Source organism: Peromyscus leucopus, chromosome 19, assembly GCF_004664715.2.
Source record: "Peromyscus leucopus breed LL Stock chromosome 19, UCI_PerLeu_2.1, whole genome shotgun sequence".
NCBI classification, from domain to species: domain Eukaryota; kingdom Metazoa; phylum Chordata; class Mammalia; order Rodentia; family Cricetidae; genus Peromyscus; species Peromyscus leucopus.
Genome location: NC_051079.1, coordinates 12,038,446 through 12,056,962, shown reverse-complemented (window position 1 = coordinate 12,056,962; position 18,517 = coordinate 12,038,446). Strand labels below are relative to the sequence as shown.

Below are 18,517 nucleotides of genomic sequence, written 5' to 3'. Positions count from 1 at the left end.
AATGAGTCCTTAAACTGCTAAGTGCCTTGGCTAGGCATAACTAGTACCTCTATCTCTGTCCTGGTGGTTGGCTCTACCCCACCTGGTTCCCTAAGAGCCCAGCTTCATGGGGGAGGTGCCAGGAACAGTCACATTCACTGTCCCTACTCTGGGGAGCTTCTGGGTTCATGCTGCCACGAAGCAGCCCAACCATTGCCATTTAAGTGTTCCTTAGCAGGACCTCCCCAAAAACACTCTGTGCCACTATCATGAAAAAGGAAGCCTTATCTTAAAGGAGCTGTGCCTCTATTTGCACCTAGCAAACAGATCTTAGCCAAGAAAAGGCAGTTACCAAGAAGCCGTGCTTGATTTCATTGTGTGTGTGTATGTGTGTGTGTGTGTGTGTGTGTGTGTGTGTGTGTGTGTGTGGTTTTATAACTCTTTTTAAGGCTTTTGCAGGCTTTGTACGGATGTACGTGGCCCTGGACATTAGGTTCCATATATAGGTGGAGTTTTCATGTCCTAGCATTTGCTTCTGTATCATCAACTGACGCTTAATATTACTTATAAGTGTTCAGCCAATAGCTCAGGCTTATTACTAACTAGGTCTTACAACGTAACCCATTTCTATTAATCCATGTACTGCCCCAAGGCTTGTGCCTTATACCTCTACCCCGTTTTGTATGTCCAACTCATTCTCCTTCTGGCTGATGACTCCTCTGACTCCACCCTTCCTTATCTCATCAGTGTCAGTTTGGGTTGCCTGCCTGACTTTATTCTGTTCAGCTATTGGCCAGTCAGCTTGTTCATTAAACCAATCATCTTTGACATATATTCTTACAGTGTACAAAATATATGTTCTTCACAATAGAGAGTGAGTGACAATCCATAATGTATTCTCCTGACTCTTCTGGTTAAGCAGATGTGAAAATGGTGATATTTAAATGCCCAGTGACTTTTCATACCTTTACTACCCAATTTCTCCCACAAGATAATCCAAAACAATCCCCCAAAAGAGTCAAATAATATGTACATAACTTTTCTCTCTATTCTTTTCCTTTGGAAACATAAATACTAGCTTGTTTTTGTTCTCATTTCTTACTTAATATCCAAGATCTTTTAGGAATTTGGAACTACTCTGGAATGGGAGAATTTTTAGAATAAATTCCATTGATTCCTAATAAGTTAGAGGCTAATTTTATTTTCAATGTGCACAAAATCCTCTTTGCTTTTATCTTAGGAAAGAGCTAGATCAGCTTAGCAGTCTGCAGGCTCACTACTCAACCTCAATTGAGTCTGTGAACGTCCACATTGAGGAGGATGAGGAAACAATGACTGAGATGCTGAGAGAAACACAGAGCTCAACGTACGAAGTATCCAATTTACTGAAAAACGTGAGTGTTTGCATATTTTGAAAATCCAGAAAATACTTATAGCCAAAAGTCATACATTTTCTTTGTCAATGATTGAATACCAGCCAGTATCCTGCCTGTATTAGTTTTCTTTTGAAGGATAGCAAAACAGATGTGGCAACTGGACAGAATACTTATTTCATCATGATTTAAAATTTTATTTTTGTTAGTTGATATTTGTTGTATAAAGTTATGTGTTTCTTAATCACATTTTGATGCAAGTATGTCATGTGCATTGGCAACAATCATCTTCTTTACCCTCGCCCACCCTGCTCTCCCTCCCATCGGTCCTTTTCCTAAACATTATCCCTTCTAATTGCCTGTAGGTATATATAAATGGATATGTCTATACATGTATATACACATGTGTGTGTGTGTGTGTGTGTGTGTGTGTGTGTGTGTGTACATGCACATAGGACTTGGATAGGTACACATGACACCTAGATTCTACACATGATTGGGAACATGAGGTTTGTATTTCTGAGTTTGACTTGCTTTACTTAACATAATCATCTTCAATTCCATCAAATTTTCTGCAAATGCTATTTTTTCTTAATTATGTTCTTAATTGGTTTAAACAAAAAGGCAGTCCACTGTTGAAAAACATTGAACTTTTAGAGAGCCTTTGGAGCTTTAGAGAGATTGTGGATGTTTTAGAGAGGTTTGAATTTTGAAAGAGATTGGGTGTTTTAAAGAGATTAAATTTCTAATGACTGTGGGACTTTTGAAGTTATTTATGTTTTATACTGAAATATTGGTATTGGCATGCCATCTGAGAAACAAATGAAAAAAGAAATGTCCTAGTTGACTAGTGATGTGTCTGCATGTCAGGTTGACGAGGGATCAATTGTGCTGGCTGTTATTTGTCTACTTGACACAGCTAGAGTCACTTTGTAAGAGAGGGCCTCAATTGAGAAAATACTCCCACTAGACTGACCTGTTGGCAAGTCTGTGGCGCATTTTTTAAAATAGATGATTGATGTGTGAGACCTTAGCTTGCTGTGAACTATGCCACCCTTGGGCTGGTGATCTTGGTTACTATAGAAAGGCAGGCTGAATAAGCCATGAAGAAAACTCTAGTAAGTAGCATTCCTTCACAGACTTTGCTTAAGTTTCTGCCTCTAAATTCATGCCCTGAGTTATTGCCCTGACTTCCCTCAGTAATAGAATATGAGAGTTTTAAGATGAAGTAAACTCTTTCCTCACCAAGTTGTTTTGGTCATGGTATTTTATCACAGAAGCAGAAACCCTAACTAAGACAGTGTGGATGTAACTTCCCAAAGTGTGTAATTCACTGAAAGATAGAAGTATAAGCACTAGGAAAATGTAGGAGTCAGAAGATTATATATTATTATTCAAATAGTTATTACATTAAAAAAATTCTGCTGATAGTACAATTTGTCATCCGTATAATGATTACCATTGATGAGATATTTTCAAAGAGGGGAAAATTATTTGCTAAGCCTGTAATCTTTTATTTCATACATCATTTTTAAACTGGCAACCCTGTGCCTCCTTAATTTGCTGTAATAACACAATATTATTCATGACAGGGAATCATGAAAGCATTTAAAAGATTCCTAGTAGTTTTCAATTATAGAAATTGTTTGGACTAGTACACATTCCAGAGAATATGAGAGCATGATTAAATTTAAATATATTAATTTTTCAGCATTTCTCTTTTTATAAGCTATATTTTCAGGAGTACACATCAAGCACTCAGTTAAAACCAGTGATGTGCATTATCACCAAGCCTTGTTTTTGGTGTGCAACTGAAACCTTCAGTTCAAGAGAAAAATAAGATTTGTGCTGCCTAATTGCACATACAAATTTACAGAGAATTTATTTTCAGATTTCAAGGCATAGTTTGCTCCTAATTTAGAGTCATTTCTTCATTGACATAGACTTTCCTCCAATCTCCTTAAATCTATGCAAACACATTTTTCTCCATTTAACTTTTGAATTGGTCAAGAAGATTCAAGTATCATAGTCAAATTATTTTTAAATGTGAAAATTAGGCTTTCTGTGAGTTTTCCTTATTTTATGTCATCATATATGTTTAAATAGTTTCATACATGTATATAACACATTTTTTAAATTTTTTGAGATTTCATACATAAGTACTTTATTTACATCTTTTCCATCATTATCTCTCCTGGCTTCAACTCTGCATTATGCCTCAACCCCATCTCAGATTCATGATTTCTTCCTTAAGTACTATTATATATGTAACACAAGTCCGAATATGTCTTATAAGAAAAACCCTAGCCGGGCGGTGGTGGCGCACGCCTTTAATCCCAGCACTTGGGAGGCAGAGGCAGGCGGATCTCTGTGAGTTCGAGGCCAGCCTGGGCTACCAAGTGAGTTCCAGGAAAGGCGCAAAGCTACACAGAGAAACCCTGTCTCGAAAAACCAAAAAAAAAAAGAAAAAGAAAAAAAAAAAAGAAAAACCCAGAGCCAGATATTGGGGTAAATGATAAAAGATTAGAGGAAGCAAGCCAAAGCTACTTCTCACTTCACCAAATCCTCAGCCAAAAGGGGAAGATCCTGTCTTCATGAATCCCCAGACTGAATGCCCCTAATCCCTTAGTCTTAAAGGTTGAGCTCCTATCTTCTCCTGCCTTAAACTTAAACATTTTAGGTGTCAAATGCAGCAGATCTTGAAAAGGTTAAAGGATTAATAATAGTCATATAAAGTACTAACTAATTCTAGAAAAAAGGCTTCACTTAGCTTCCTATACATGATTTTGGGTTTGAGTCTCTATCAGTTTTCTGCAGTGAACCATGACCACCTAACAGCAACCTTTGAAATGTTAAATGGATGATATGGTCCTGCAATGTTGATTCCACATAGACTATCTATGATAATGCCACTAACTGACAAACACCACCCAAAGATCAGCTTTGGATCACAAACTGCTCAGGACCATTTCAAGGAGGCTAGCTGAGATAATCCAACTTCATAGACTATTATAGCTAAGACCTGAGACAAGCCCTGCACTTTCCCATTATGCAGAGACTGGACAACAAATGATACACCTACCTCTCCCAGGACTTGACAATTTACCCAAAATTTTCTTTTCAGGATCTCATAAATATGCCTTCACCCCCAGACAGCAGGAAGTAAATTTAAGAATACAACACCCATATTCCCAAGAGGTAGAGTGGGTGATTTTTGGTCATTCAGTGGGTTATGGATAGTTGTCATTGTTTAGGGTGGCTGGTTATAAGTTGTTATTGGTAATGCATAGGAAAAAGACTAAACAAAGGGGATTAGATTCAGTATTCTTGTTTTGAAAAGGGAAAAAAGAAGTTATAGATATGATAAGAAAAAGTAGATTATTGAATCTACTCTGAAAAAGAAAAGATATAGAAATGATAGGGAAAAAGGGTAGACTATTGAGTCTACTCTGAAAAGAAAAAAGAGAGGATATGGATATGATAAGATAAAAAAGATATATTATTGAATCTACTTTAAAAAAATACCAGTTTTTAATATTTTACAATGGATTGGGTTTTTTATATTGTATAAAAATTTTATATATTGATACAAATTTTAGATTAATTTTGTTAGAACATACTGTACATAATCTTCTAATCTTGTTCAAGGTATTGTACCTATATAGTTCATTTAACAATGTTATGCAAATTGCTAGTCCTTGAATGTTATTATTACAAACTGTTCAGGGTAATAATGAAATGCAGGTTAGTAGTTAGTCCCTATTGCAATTGAACTTGTAGTAAGGTTAGGTATATTTTCAACGTCAAACAGAGATATATTTTAGATAGACAGGTCATCTTGAAACCCTTCAGAGATCTACAGAATATGGAATTTAAGATGTTTTACATAAGTTATTTTTTATGATAATGAGACATGTCATTATCATAATGTTAGGCAGCATCAGAGAAGATGATGGGAATTGAAGAAACTCTATATGGAGTTTACTTTCTTTGTGGCATCAGTTAGCCACTGGAGAAGAAAATGCCCTTGCCTCAACTGCTGACAGTGTGCTGTCCAAAATGAACAAGCAGGACACAAAAGATAGGATTGCTGAACTTTTCCAAGGCAAGGTAGGACAGCCCTTCAGAATGTCCTGCTTCACAAAAAAAAAAATGTCAGATATGCTAGGCCAGTAGGCTGAAGATGGATGCCCCAATGTTGCAGAGGAACCAAGGCAACTGTCTAGGCAGCCAGCTGTTTCTGTCATTTCTTACATTTTTTGGAAGTCGCTTGCTTGCACTTCCTCCTTTCTCAGTTAATATTATTTCCTTCTCGGGTCTCTGAGGGAATTGAAGACTAGATATTTATAGTTGAAGTTTTCCTTGTTAATAAATTCAGAAAAGAAACTCACTAAAGAGGTGTGAAGTGTATAAGTTTGAAAGACATCAAAAGATAGTTTTGGTTGGTAATATAAGTTACATAGAAAGTGAATGAGGTACAACATTTTGGACTCACTAAAATGGGACAAACAATGAAGTATTTTCTCTGAATTTGTCAAATGTTAATGGACCAGACACTGTTAATGTAATTCTTGACTGTATGGCTATTGTACTTATTGTATATAGTTTTTCTTATATTAGTTACAATTGCTGTGGGATGTTCTGTATGGTAAATATGTTGCTCTGATTGGTCAATAAATAAAACACTGATTGGCCCATGGCTAGGCAGGAAGTATAGGCGGTACTAACAGAGAGGAGAAAAGAGAGAACAGGAAGGCAGAAGGAGTCACTGCCAGCTGCCACCAGGACAAGCATCATGTGAAGATGCCGGTAAGCCACGAGCCACGTGGCAAGGTATAGATTTATGGAAATGGATTAATTTAAGCTATAAGAACAGTTAGCAAGAAGCCTGCCATGGCCATACAGTTTGTAAGCAATGTAAGTCTCTGTGTTTACTTGGTTGGGTCTGAGCAGCTGTGGGACTGGCGGGTGACAAAGATTTGTCCTTACTGTGGGCAAGGCAGGAAAAGTCTAGTTACATACAATCTTCATTTTAGACAAAAAAAAAAGGGGGGGGGAAATGTGGTGATATTTTGTTTGTAATCTTACCAAATAAAGTTTGCCTGAAGATCAGAGGGCAAAGACAGACACTAGATTAACCAATGGGGGCACACACTTTTAATACCAGCACTTGGGATCTCATGTCTTTGTTCCCAGTCTTTGGGAAGCACACACCCCATTAATCTCAGCACTAGGAAGGTTGAGACAGGGAGTGATTAGGCTGGGTGGAGAAGGGCATATAAGGCAGGAGGAGACAGGGACTTAGCCTTGTTGGGCTGAGGACTTAGGGGCATTCAGTCTGAGGATTCATGGACACAGGATCTTCCCCTTTTGGCTGAGGAATTGATGAGGTAAGCATTTACCCTGATATCTGGCCCTCAGTTTTTGCTATAAGACCAATTAGGATTCATGCTACATATGTATGTGCTATATATGCATGCAACTATACCTGAATGAAGTTTGCTAATAAGTAAATTAGTGCCCCCTCATGTGTATTTGTTATGACTTATTGAGGGTCAGATAACCTACAAGGGACTCATCCATGGAGATTGACTCTGCTTTTCTCAGCAGCCTGTAGGTCTTCATCTAAGGAAAGTAGCTTATGAGATTTCCCCCATTCATGTTAACATGTCAACTGGTGTTATTATGGTGGCCTTGTTTAGGTGACTATTTAATGAGAGCAGCTTTACTGTTCTATATAGGAGACAGTATCTTGAAGCAAATGTTCTGTCCAGGTCCTTTGAGATGTTCCCTGAGCCTTAGGGCTTGTGCACACATTATGGTAAGCCCAAGATCAGCTGCCAATTTTTATATATCTGTAATGATCTCCATCTGAGCAAAGGAGATGCATCAATATAGTTAATTTTGATGGCTTTGTCCCATAATGCCCTCTTTTATCCCTTTCAGGCTCCCACTGAACCACTTTTGACAAATTTCTTCTTAATTTCATACCCATTCTATAAGAGCCACTGAGTTTAAGTATGGTTGCTTGCATCACCACGGTAAATTTAACCAGTGACTACAGCACTGAAGAAAGTGGAGCACCTTCCCAGGTAGCCACTAAATGCCAATTGGTCACAGAAGAGGCAAGGGCTTGGGAGGCCACACCATTTTCACCCCTAAGGTCACTTTGTCCCACAGTTCAAAAATACTTTTAGGAAATAATTCCCTTATTAGAAGCTCAGGGCTTTGTTACCTAATTGCAGCCATCTGCAGTTTATTTTATTATCTTATAATAAAATAAATGTGACTTAAAAAAAATTGTATATCCTTGTTTTCTTGAACAACGATGGTGGCACACATTATTTTTGTCATTCAATGCAGGTAAGGAAATGGATTCATTTGGTATATAAATGAGATTTGCAACATTTTTGAATATTGTTCTTATTAGTAAACAGTTGATTTTGTAAGTTATTAATTGTTATATTTATATATGGTCTGTTATGTTATATATATGAATCCAACTTTGCAAATTTCCTACTCATATATGTCCTTTTTTATTTCATATTTTTCCTCAATATCTTTTAGATAAAACCATTTACTTACAAAAAAAGGAAATGAGACAGTACTTATAACTATCAGTTTACTAATTGGGAAGCCTATCTAGGTAAATTAGGAGTTTTCCGGTAGACAGAAAGCTATTATATGGTAGTCAAGTGCCAAGTTTATAGCTGGATGATTAAAAACAATGTAGTTTCATCAAAAAATAGCCCCAGTGTACAGATAAATCATCATGAAAGATAAAAGTATATGTTGCTAATTTTTTCATTGCAGGGCTTCCATCTCTTGTCATGTGTGTGCCCACAAATATAAAATAGAAGTAGTATCTATAAATTGCCTTTCATTATCTGTACTTGATGTTACCCAAATGTTAACTCTAAATAGATGCTGAGTACCACACTTAAGTTTTTTTTAATGTAGACTAAGATTATCGAAGCTATTTATTAAAAATGAATGTTAACTATAGAAAACATTTTATGAGCATCTGAGAAGGTGGTACTATGGAGTTTCCCACTTGACCAATTGAAAATTTGTATTGTATTAATATTAAACTGCTTTAAATTCATTGGATGAACTCTGCCCGGTTATGGTTTATTGTTCTTCTAATTTACTGCTGTGTTTGACTTGCAAGTATTTCACTTAAGATTATACATCCATATTCATAAGTGAGTCCGTACTTCACTGTTCTTAATTTGTGTCATATTTGATAGACTTTCTTATTGGGGGTATGCTAGCTTTATAAAGTGAACTTTGATGCCTTTTTTTTTTTTGATTACCTAGAAAATTGGTATCCATTTAAGTAACTTTTGCTTGAGAATCTGATAAAACCTTCTGACAGAAATACAACTGCTTTTTCTGGGTTCCTTTTCATTGTTTGAGTGGTATGTTTTATTGGTGTCATTTTTGTAGCACATGACTAAAAATATTTTGAATTTTTTAACAGATTAGGTAGGAAATAATCTAAAGGATTAAAATTTCAGATGCATTTGCTTCCTACAGTATTATTTGGAAATCTCTACTATGAATTTTTCTATTTCTTATTGTATATATTTTTCATATTATTTAGAGTTTAAAATATGGCTTTCAGTTTAATGTTTTTGTAATTTTCTGACCACTAATAAGCTAGGATATGTTTTGCAGTTTTTAATCTCCTTTACATTTTTAATCTTACCTTGTTTTTACTTTATATTTTCCTGTTTAAACTCTGAGTACTTATACTTATTGTCTATATGTTGTACATATATATGTTTGTATATTTATGCATATAAACACATACAGGCATGATTTTCTTGCTCTGAGAGCTCTAGTTCTATTTCTTGTTATACTTTGCATCAAATTATTTACAAAATTTTCTGTATTCATCATATTCATGTGTCTCTGTACAGTTCTATTTAAGATCATTCCAGTCAGGCCTACCCAACATAGTGTGCTGCACTTACTATTAGCATATATTGTTTTCTTCATGGCAACACTCATGAAATGAGTTTCATTATGCAAGCTGTGATTTAAAATTATTTCAAGGCACATCTTAAATGCCACAAATAGCATTCATTCTTCAAAGTCTGGAATACACTAAAGTGCATAGGAAATTTTTATGTGTTATATTATCTCCTTGTCAAGAGGTAGTCCCTTCTAACATTCTGATTACAACGGTACACAGGTCGTGTAATATATTTTAAAAATATATAACCATACGGGAATTGATGATATGCTTTTGTTTATAATAAATTAAAACTTAATTCTGTATAATTTTACATTTTAATACATAATATTTGTAACTTGAGACTTTTCTAGAGGCTGGATATTCATGTTTCTAATTTTAAGCATTATAAACAAAGCTATGATAAATATCTCAAATATGTTTAAACTAAATTACTCACTGCAATAAAATAATAATGTTCTGCAAAAATAATAAAAGTTGCATGATTGTGTGGTGCCAGAAGAACTGTGAAGAATCACAGTAGTCATTCTCAGACTTATATAATTTGTTCACAATTTTACATTTTTTAAAATTCTGCAAACTCCTGCTTGGTCCTTTTACATTCTGCTTCTTAGGCAGCATTTCTATTCATGAAACTATTTTCTTTCATACAACTAATCTTGTGAAATTACTAGAGATCTGCTCCATCATGTATCGGACATTATTTGGCAGTTGAGTCATAATTTATGGTCTGTGTTTGCATTACCTTCTTTTCCTAAATGTATAAATGATACTGTTGGTATTATCAGGATTTCTTTGAAACTAAAATAAGTTCTGAACATCATGGTCAACACAATCAAACTACAAACTGAGTCCTGTTTAAATCCACAGGATTCTTTCATCGGCTCTAGATTGTAATTTCACTTATCTGTTTCTTAGGATAAAAATTTTAGTGAAGAAACTACTGCTTCAGCTTATGAAACGCTGAAGTCATAGCTGCCTTTCAGTGGCCCCTGTGGATGTCAAAATCTCTGCACACTCACATTGTTTATATGAAACGGTGCAGAGTTCACACACAACCTATGCATATCTTTCCACACACTAAGTCGCCCCTTGATGATTTCTAAGAACTAATGAGATGTGCATTTTACATGAATAGTGCTGTATAGGGAATCATGGTCACAAGAGTTTCAGTGCAAACACTATTTTTCAAATATTTTGACCCGCAATTGTTGTAGAGCCTATGGTTCAAGGCACCTCCTGTGTCAATTAGGACTTTTTTTAAAATAAGTTTCTTCCTTCAGAATTTGCATTTTTTCAAGAAATTTATTTTTGTTGCAAGAGTAGTCTGAGATTTCTCTTTTTTTTTAAATTTGCTGGTTATGTGTAGGAAAATAATCAGTAATGCTAATGCATACTGTACTAAGGAAATGATTCTATTATTTTTAGCATTGTTCATCTTGGAGCTCCAGGATGCAAAGTATTACCAGTCTGTCATCAATTCTCACATTGCAGTTGTTTTGTTACTTGATAATGTTGGTCAGTACCTCCAGTGAAATGTTGAGTCACAGTAGTAACAATTGGAGTTCAAGTTCTGCCCTTTTCTTACTGCAAATGATTTGGTTTCGCTAAGCTTTAGTTTTCCCCTAAAGTAGGCAGATAGTTTTAAGTTTAATACTTCATCATGTTTGTTGGATCAAACCAACAAACTGATGGAGCAGCTTTGAATTACATTGACTTTTGCATTTTGTCAAGGATCTAGGCTCATTCAAGGTCTAGAGCCATGCTCATACAGTGTCTTCTCTTGTTATCTACAAATACAGCAAATTACATCCTTGGATTTCCTAACAAGAACCTGTCATTGTTTGAGTAAGCCTCATCTGACCGTGATATTACTCATCCTGTTCTTAAATGCATTCCACTATACTTTCCTGGCCTGTTCACTCAACTGCTGTCTGACTTAGGTCAACAATGATTTCTATGTTGCTGAGCACAGCCTCTGTTTACTTGCCACTGGCTTAATTAGCTTACACAGAGTCTCTAGCCAAACAGACTAGAGCTTTCTATTGGAACCTTTCTCTCTTGAGTTTCAGAACTAGAGGTCTGCTTACTTTTTCCTATTTTCATGGAGGATTGTTTTCTCTTCTTTATACTGATTTCTTTTTATCTCCCACATTCTAAGCCTGAGGACTCCCCAAGTTGCCTTCTGTAATAAGATTTAAGTATCTAACTAACAACTTATAATCTCTATATTTGTGACTAGTGGGAATCTCAAACTTATTTTTAATGTTTTAAAATTACATTTTACTTATTTACCAGGGCTGGGATTATGTGCCACACCATGTGTGTGGAACTCAAATGACAAATTTCAAGAGTGAGAAGGGGAGTGGGGGAGTGAGGCAGTGAGGATGGGCATGGACAGGATTAAAGGAAGGAAAGGGAAGGAGAAGGTGATGTAATTACATCTTAATTGAGATTTTTTTGTATAAAAGAGACTTATGTATCTCCTTCTATCATGTGGGTCCCAAAGCTCAGGCTCAGACCATCAGATCATTATGGTTGGCAGCAAGTGCCTTTCACCAATGAGCTGCCTCTCCAGCCCACACTTAAGTCCCTGTAGCTGAACATTCAGCAACTCAGCCTCTCCACAGCTTGCAGTGTTTGCTCCTCACTTCAGTTTATGATGATTTAATCCTGACAGCTTCTCGGGCCCAGACATTGAAAATATGCCCTGAAACCATGCTCATGCATCTTGCATGTTGCTAGGCCAACAATGTGTATGTTTAGCTTTAACAGACAATGTCAGAGTTTCCCTAAATATTTGCATATCATTTTACTCCTATCATCATTCATAAGACTCCCAGCTTCCAATTAACACCATCTGTCATGTTTTTATTTATTTTTAATTATGGTTCTTTTGAAGGAGTTATCCCATTATGGTCTTAAATTTGCATTTTCCTGATGACTAATGGGGTTGAGCATTTTAAACATGCTTCATTTAGAATATTGCCATTTCAGAAGCTATCTAACAGTCAGATTTCACTTCCAGGTGGGACCTCCATGTTATTTGCACCTATTTGTCACTATTTTCTGAATATATATTAATGTTCTATGTTTCTATAAATATACAATAAGATATATAGTCACATATATACATAATCAAATAGCAAAAACAATTTACACACCCTCCCTCCCTCTCTATCTCACACACACACACACACACACACAGAGAGAGAGAGAGAGAGAGAGAGAGAGAGAGAGAGAGAGAGAGAGAGAGAGAGAGAGACGAGGTATGTCCTATTCAGACATCTAGTAACTTTGCTCTTTTACTTGAAAAGGCACTGTGGCTATGCAAAAAGGATAGTACATGTAAGTCTAACGCGTACTCTTCAACAGAAAACATACTGCACACTAGTCCTTTTCCATGCATCAATCAGGGTACAGCGTGGAGAACAAAAATTCTTCTGTTTAGACCAATGGGGTTTAAAATTCTCAAGAAGTTCACAAATTCTGTGTCTATACTTCCTGGGATATTTTTTCAGATGGGGCAATGCAGAGATTGCAGTTGCTGAGAATGTGTCTGGACCAGGGAACTCAAGATTGCTTTTCCTGAGCCCATTTTCAGTGCCAGTGATGTCACAGCGTGACAACACTGACAACCGGCAGTGGACAGAAAACCCCACCCACAAAATAGTCGTGTCTTCCAGTAGGAGGACAACAGAATACTCTGAATTAACATAGCTGGGAATAGTGATGAGCACCTATGATCCCAGCATTCAGAGGTGACTGCAGGAGACTCAAGAGTTCCCACACCAGGTGGGACCTCCATGTTATTTGCAATTATTTGTCACTATTTTCTGAATATATATACACTCTGTTTGAAAAAAAGCCAACATAATAGAAAATAAGCAAACAAAAAAATTAAGCCTCAAAGAATCCAAACTGAGAAAGGTGCTCACCACTGCTTCTGTTCTGCTTGCTATAATAGCACAGCTTAATCTCTTAGTGGTTATGCCAAGCCACATCATTAGCTGGAAAGGGAAATGGCATCATTTGATTCCCAACCCCACATTCCCTCCCTTCTCCTGCTCTTTTTCTTTTTCATGCTCTAATGAGTGGAAGTGTACATGTGAAGGAAGGCACAATGGAGACTCCCTAAAATCTTTTACACTATTTATCTGAAGGAAAATTTTAATTATCAACATCATAAATAAGCTCATGTCAAATATAATTAATAGCCATTACAAACAATAGAGAAATAAGGAAGTTTATAGATCCTATCAGATACCATTTCTTTCTGTGGTATAGATTCTCAAAAGTTAGATTGATGGGTTGGAACTAAAGATATAAAGTAGATATTGCTTCTTTTCAAAGCAGTTTCGTATGAATACATAAGCCAGCATCTGCATCCATATTTGGGAGAGGTTATAAAAGTACAGCTTCTGTGATTTTTCTAGAGGACTGAGAGAATATTTTAAATTTTACCAACCTAATCACTGGCTGAGAAGTGTCATATTTTTCATTTTCTTGCTTCACAGTGGAATAAAAACATTTTCCATTTTATATGGCATTTCTTCATTTTTTAATTGCCATGATTGAATTCATGACCTAGCATATAGTTTTATATGTTTCCATGATTGGCATCTTCAACCTTCTTTGTGTGCTATTATTTGTATTAGAACAGAAGTTAGCCTACAGTGCAGGTTATTCCATGGGCTTTAGAGGTTAGGATAGGGGTGAGGCAATGATAAAGTTGTAGAAAAGAAGAATCACTCTTGCAATGCTTAAGTAAGCTAATGAATGATTCATAACTTTATTTAGTGCTCATTCCACAAACATTTAGCAGAAGCTTGGTAGTATAAGTCACCTTTAACCTTCATTGTTTGAATGGTTAGAACATTGAAGAGTTATTTTTAGAGATTGGCAGTTGTCTGATACATGAAGTATACAAATTTATTTTTTAATTTAAGTGATTTTATGTTTCAATCATAGATTATCTATTTAAGTTTTTAACAGAATTTCTGTCAGTTTACTAATATTTCCTTTATGGCAAAACAATATAATGTTTTAATTTATTTCCTTAAGGAATATATTCTTTTAACTTCTTGAATATACTTAAAATAACATCTCTAATTTCTCTGGGATAAGGTTTCTATTGAGCCTTATTTTCCTCTGGTATAGTTTGTATTTCTTATTTCTTCATGTATCTCATAACCTATCTTACTGTTTTGCCACTGGAAACTTTAAAATCATGCAACATTATAGTACTTGACATCAGAATCTCATTCTTCTTGGACTTCTTCCTGTTTCTGTCTACTGAGGTCACCATTGGTTTATCCAGAGGTCTTTGTAATACCTGTTTTCTGTGTCACATGTAAACAATGCAGTCTTCTTTCAGCCTAGGGACTGGGTGATGATGGGACATTGTAAAAGGTCAGTCTCATTTCAGCACTGTGTTCTTCAGAACTCAGGTATCTCTCAAGTATGTCTTGTGTTTATTTCCTTATTTCATAATGCCTTAATGTTGTTCAGATGTGAGTACTTGCATCCTTTGTGGACTTTTAGGACACTTGACCAGTTTGGGGCCCTTACTCATCCCTAGATATTTACAGTGCTTTACACTACCAAGAATGTGTTGGCAATTGCAAGTCTACTATGGACACTATTCATCCTGCCTTCATTTTTAATTGTCTTGACTAGTCTACTCTTTGTCCAACTGATACTGGTGATAGCAAGTGGCTACAGAGCTGGATTAGTTGCTTGTGAAAATACTTCAACTCACATACAGCTGTCTTCATAAAGGAGTTTTACTTAACAAACTCCTACCAGAGAGGTCAGAAAATTAAAATGAAGCTTTGGATGCATTCTAGCCAGTCACATTCTGGTCTTCCTGGTGAATACCAACTTCAAGTTTTCATAATCTTTGTGGCCATTACTCACCCAGACATTTTTAGAAGCAAAGTTGGACTAGGAATAGGCAAAATATCACAGACTCCATAGCAGTTATTACAAAGGACCATTTCTGTATTTATTATTTTTTATTTCCGTAAGTGCCTTTGAGCATTTCAATAATTGTTTTGATATCTTTTTGTACATTTCTTAATGAAAGTTCTCTCTCTCTCTCTCTCTCTCTCTCTTTCTCTCCTCTATTATTTTATTTTCACTGATATCCTTTGTACAGATTTCTAAGACCTGACGTAATCTCACGTTATTTTCATGGTCTCATTTTTCCTTCATTTCTGATTTGATACACACAATAAAGCTACCTTATCAAACACATCAACAGATCTTTTGTTTCACATGACAAGGTGACATTATCTTCTAGCTCTTGACTATCCCATTAACTTATTACCAGTCAGTTGAATGATTTGAACTGTTTTGTGCTTTTATTATTTGTCTATCTGAAATTTATAGTTGTTATGAGCTGGATATGAGGTAGAGAAACCACTTTACACTTTTTTGATAGAAATGTCATTTTATTATAACTAGGTTAATTAAGTAAATTCTTTCTCATTGAATTCTGATATAACTTTTTAAAATGTTAATTCAGAACTTGTAGGCATTTAGATTTCAATATCATGTTTATTTAATGCAATTAGAAACCCTACTTTGAAACAGTGCTATTAATATTCTGATATCTGGTAGTGTTTCTGACACTAATTTTATGTTTAGATAACTCATGGTTAATGTTATATTACTTTTTCTTCCATTAAGCTTCAATATAGGGGCTGAAGAAATGGCTCAGCAGCTAGGAGAGCTTACTGCTTTTGCAAAGGGCCTGAGGTTACTTCCCAACACCCACATACATCTCATAACCACCTGAGAATCAGGTCTCATGGGGTTCTGACCTCTATAGACTCCTTTATATATGTGGTGCACATAAACACATTCAGTCACATACACATACCCATAAAAGCTTTTTAAAGTGGATTAATGAAAAACTAAACACTACTTAAAAATCAATTATCAGATCAGCATTTTGTTAGCAGTAGCATAGCCCTTGGACACCACCTTGGCTCACACCTAGCCTCCACACAACATTTAATGGTAACAGGAGCCATGGACATTAACATAGACCTTGGTTGCAGTAGAGCCATGGATCCAGGCAAAGAAAGCCCTCAGCACCATGGCCCCAGGTGTTTATGTCCATTGTCTGTGTTGACAAGGGCCCATATGAACAATTCATGTTGAAGTCCAAGGGCCATGTTGAACTTGCCCCACCCTTCACTGGCCCTGGGAGAGCTGGCCTGATGACCCTGACACAGGAGAGCTGATCTGCCTCTCATAGGATAATGGCCCCAGTACTTGGGAAAGCTGGTCCCATCCTTCATCATGAATGTGGGAGAGCTGGCTGGGATGGTCCCAATGGCCAGGACTAACCAATTTAGCTACCACTCAGGCACACATCCAGGGCTTTGAGTTGACCCACCCCAACATCTACCTCATCTGTGACCTGCTAGAGCACTGAAGGGACTGGTCCTATGGAACCATAGCCACAGGATCTCCATGATGTGGGTCAACAGCAGCATATCTGAGAGGAGTTTCAGGAAGGGTCCAGCATTGATGGTGTACCAGAAGCCAGAGGCCTCGAACCTGAACAACAACTCATTACACAATCAACATTGCAAGTAAAGCTGTGTGGGAGCCCAGTTGGGAGCCCAGCTCCCACATTTTACAACAGGGTACTCTTGAGGAGAGAGGGATAAGAAATATTAGATAGAAAGATAGACAAGAGAGAAACAGAAATGCAGGATAGCCTCGGGAGGGCCTGGATAATGATCCACTGGCCCCTCCTGTCTCTTCTAAAGGGCTATTTATAGGAATGCCAAGGAGTGGAGCAAAGCTCTCCCCAGCTCAGCCAAGTGTAGACCCTTCCAATCAGCTAGTAACAATGTATCTGGTCAAGTAATACTCTAATGCAGCTCTGCTGGGTAAAGTAAGCACAGATCTCACTAGGAAACCTTTGTGGGCCTCCATAACTCCCACTTCTCAATATAAAAAAAAAGGGCCCTCCAGGCCCCTCAGATAGACTGTGCCTGTCTTAAGTCAGCCTTTTTGATTAATTTTACATACATACATTCAGGAAGTTATCAAGAAGAAAGTTACCTGTCTTTGGCTACCAGTGTCTGGCAAGAGAGGGTGAGGAGCTCTGACTCAGGTCCCTACTAAGATCTTCCAAACATCCAATCTGCATAGCTGCCACACCTCCCAGTTAAGGAGTAGAGGATAATAAAGATGGAGTATCCTTATTGGAATGGGCCTAAGATGACTACAGCAGTCATCTTAGGCCCAAACCTCTCTCCTAACAGATGTTCAATAAAATTTTCAAGAGGCTATTTTGATTCCCAGGAGAAAACAGTCATTTCAAAACGCTTCAAAGTATCTACTCAAGTAAACAAAAACCCTTGCTAATTGTAAAAACACTTTCAGCTGTTTAAGTAGCTCATATCTACACGTGTTCCTATCACAGCTGTATAATTTCTGTACAAACTAACTCTATTGTGGAAGGCCTATCCCTTTGTGGGAGGCCTATCTCTTTCTAAACAGAAACAGAAGGGGAGTGAAGACTTCTTGGAAGACAGAAAATGTCTCATAATTATAACACCTCTGTTTAAGTTTTCCAGGGGCCATTGAGACCATAAAATTATATTTTGAGCTATCATAAGTGTTCAAATATATCTGAAGGCAAAAGAGTAATAAAAAAAAATCTAGTATGAACATCACTATATGCTTTTTTACAGGCAAAAGAGTAATAAAAATAAATCTAGTATGAACATCACTATATGCTTTTTTACAAACTTATATTCAACATTTACACTTTTTATATTCAATATTTACATGTTTTACGTTTAATATTTATACTTTTTACATTTAATATTTACTCTTTTTACAAATTTATATCCAAAAGGAAACTCTATAGGACTATTTTACAAACCTTAGCAAACATCTAGAAAGAATCTCTCAACAGAACTAACTTACATTCAAAAGCAAACTCTATAGGAGTACTTTAGCAAATATCTAGAAGAGATTTCTTAACAGAACTATTATATTTTCTTTCAACAAGACCGGAAGTAGGTAAATCATTTCTAAAGTTCAGAATTTATAGTCAGCTTTGCTATCATTCTGAAAGTTTTCTCGAGAGTTTGAAGTCAGAGCCTAATCCATCAGTGGCTCTAAGCTTTATTTGGTGACTGAGTGTAAAATT

The 18,517-nt window shown here is 36.3% G+C and overlaps 1 protein-coding gene across 1 annotated transcript in view; it reads left to right on the top strand.

Moving 5' to 3' along the window:
* Ccdc178 (coiled-coil domain containing 178) overlaps nt 1-18,517 on the top strand; it is a 347,767-nt gene that overhangs the window by 81,931 nt on the left and 247,319 nt on the right. The window contains exon 12 of the mRNA XM_028887739.2: nt 1,220-1,373. Coding sequence (XP_028743572.1) covers nt 1,220-1,373 — 154 coding nt within the window. The remainder of the gene's footprint in view (nt 1-1,219; nt 1,374-18,517) is intronic.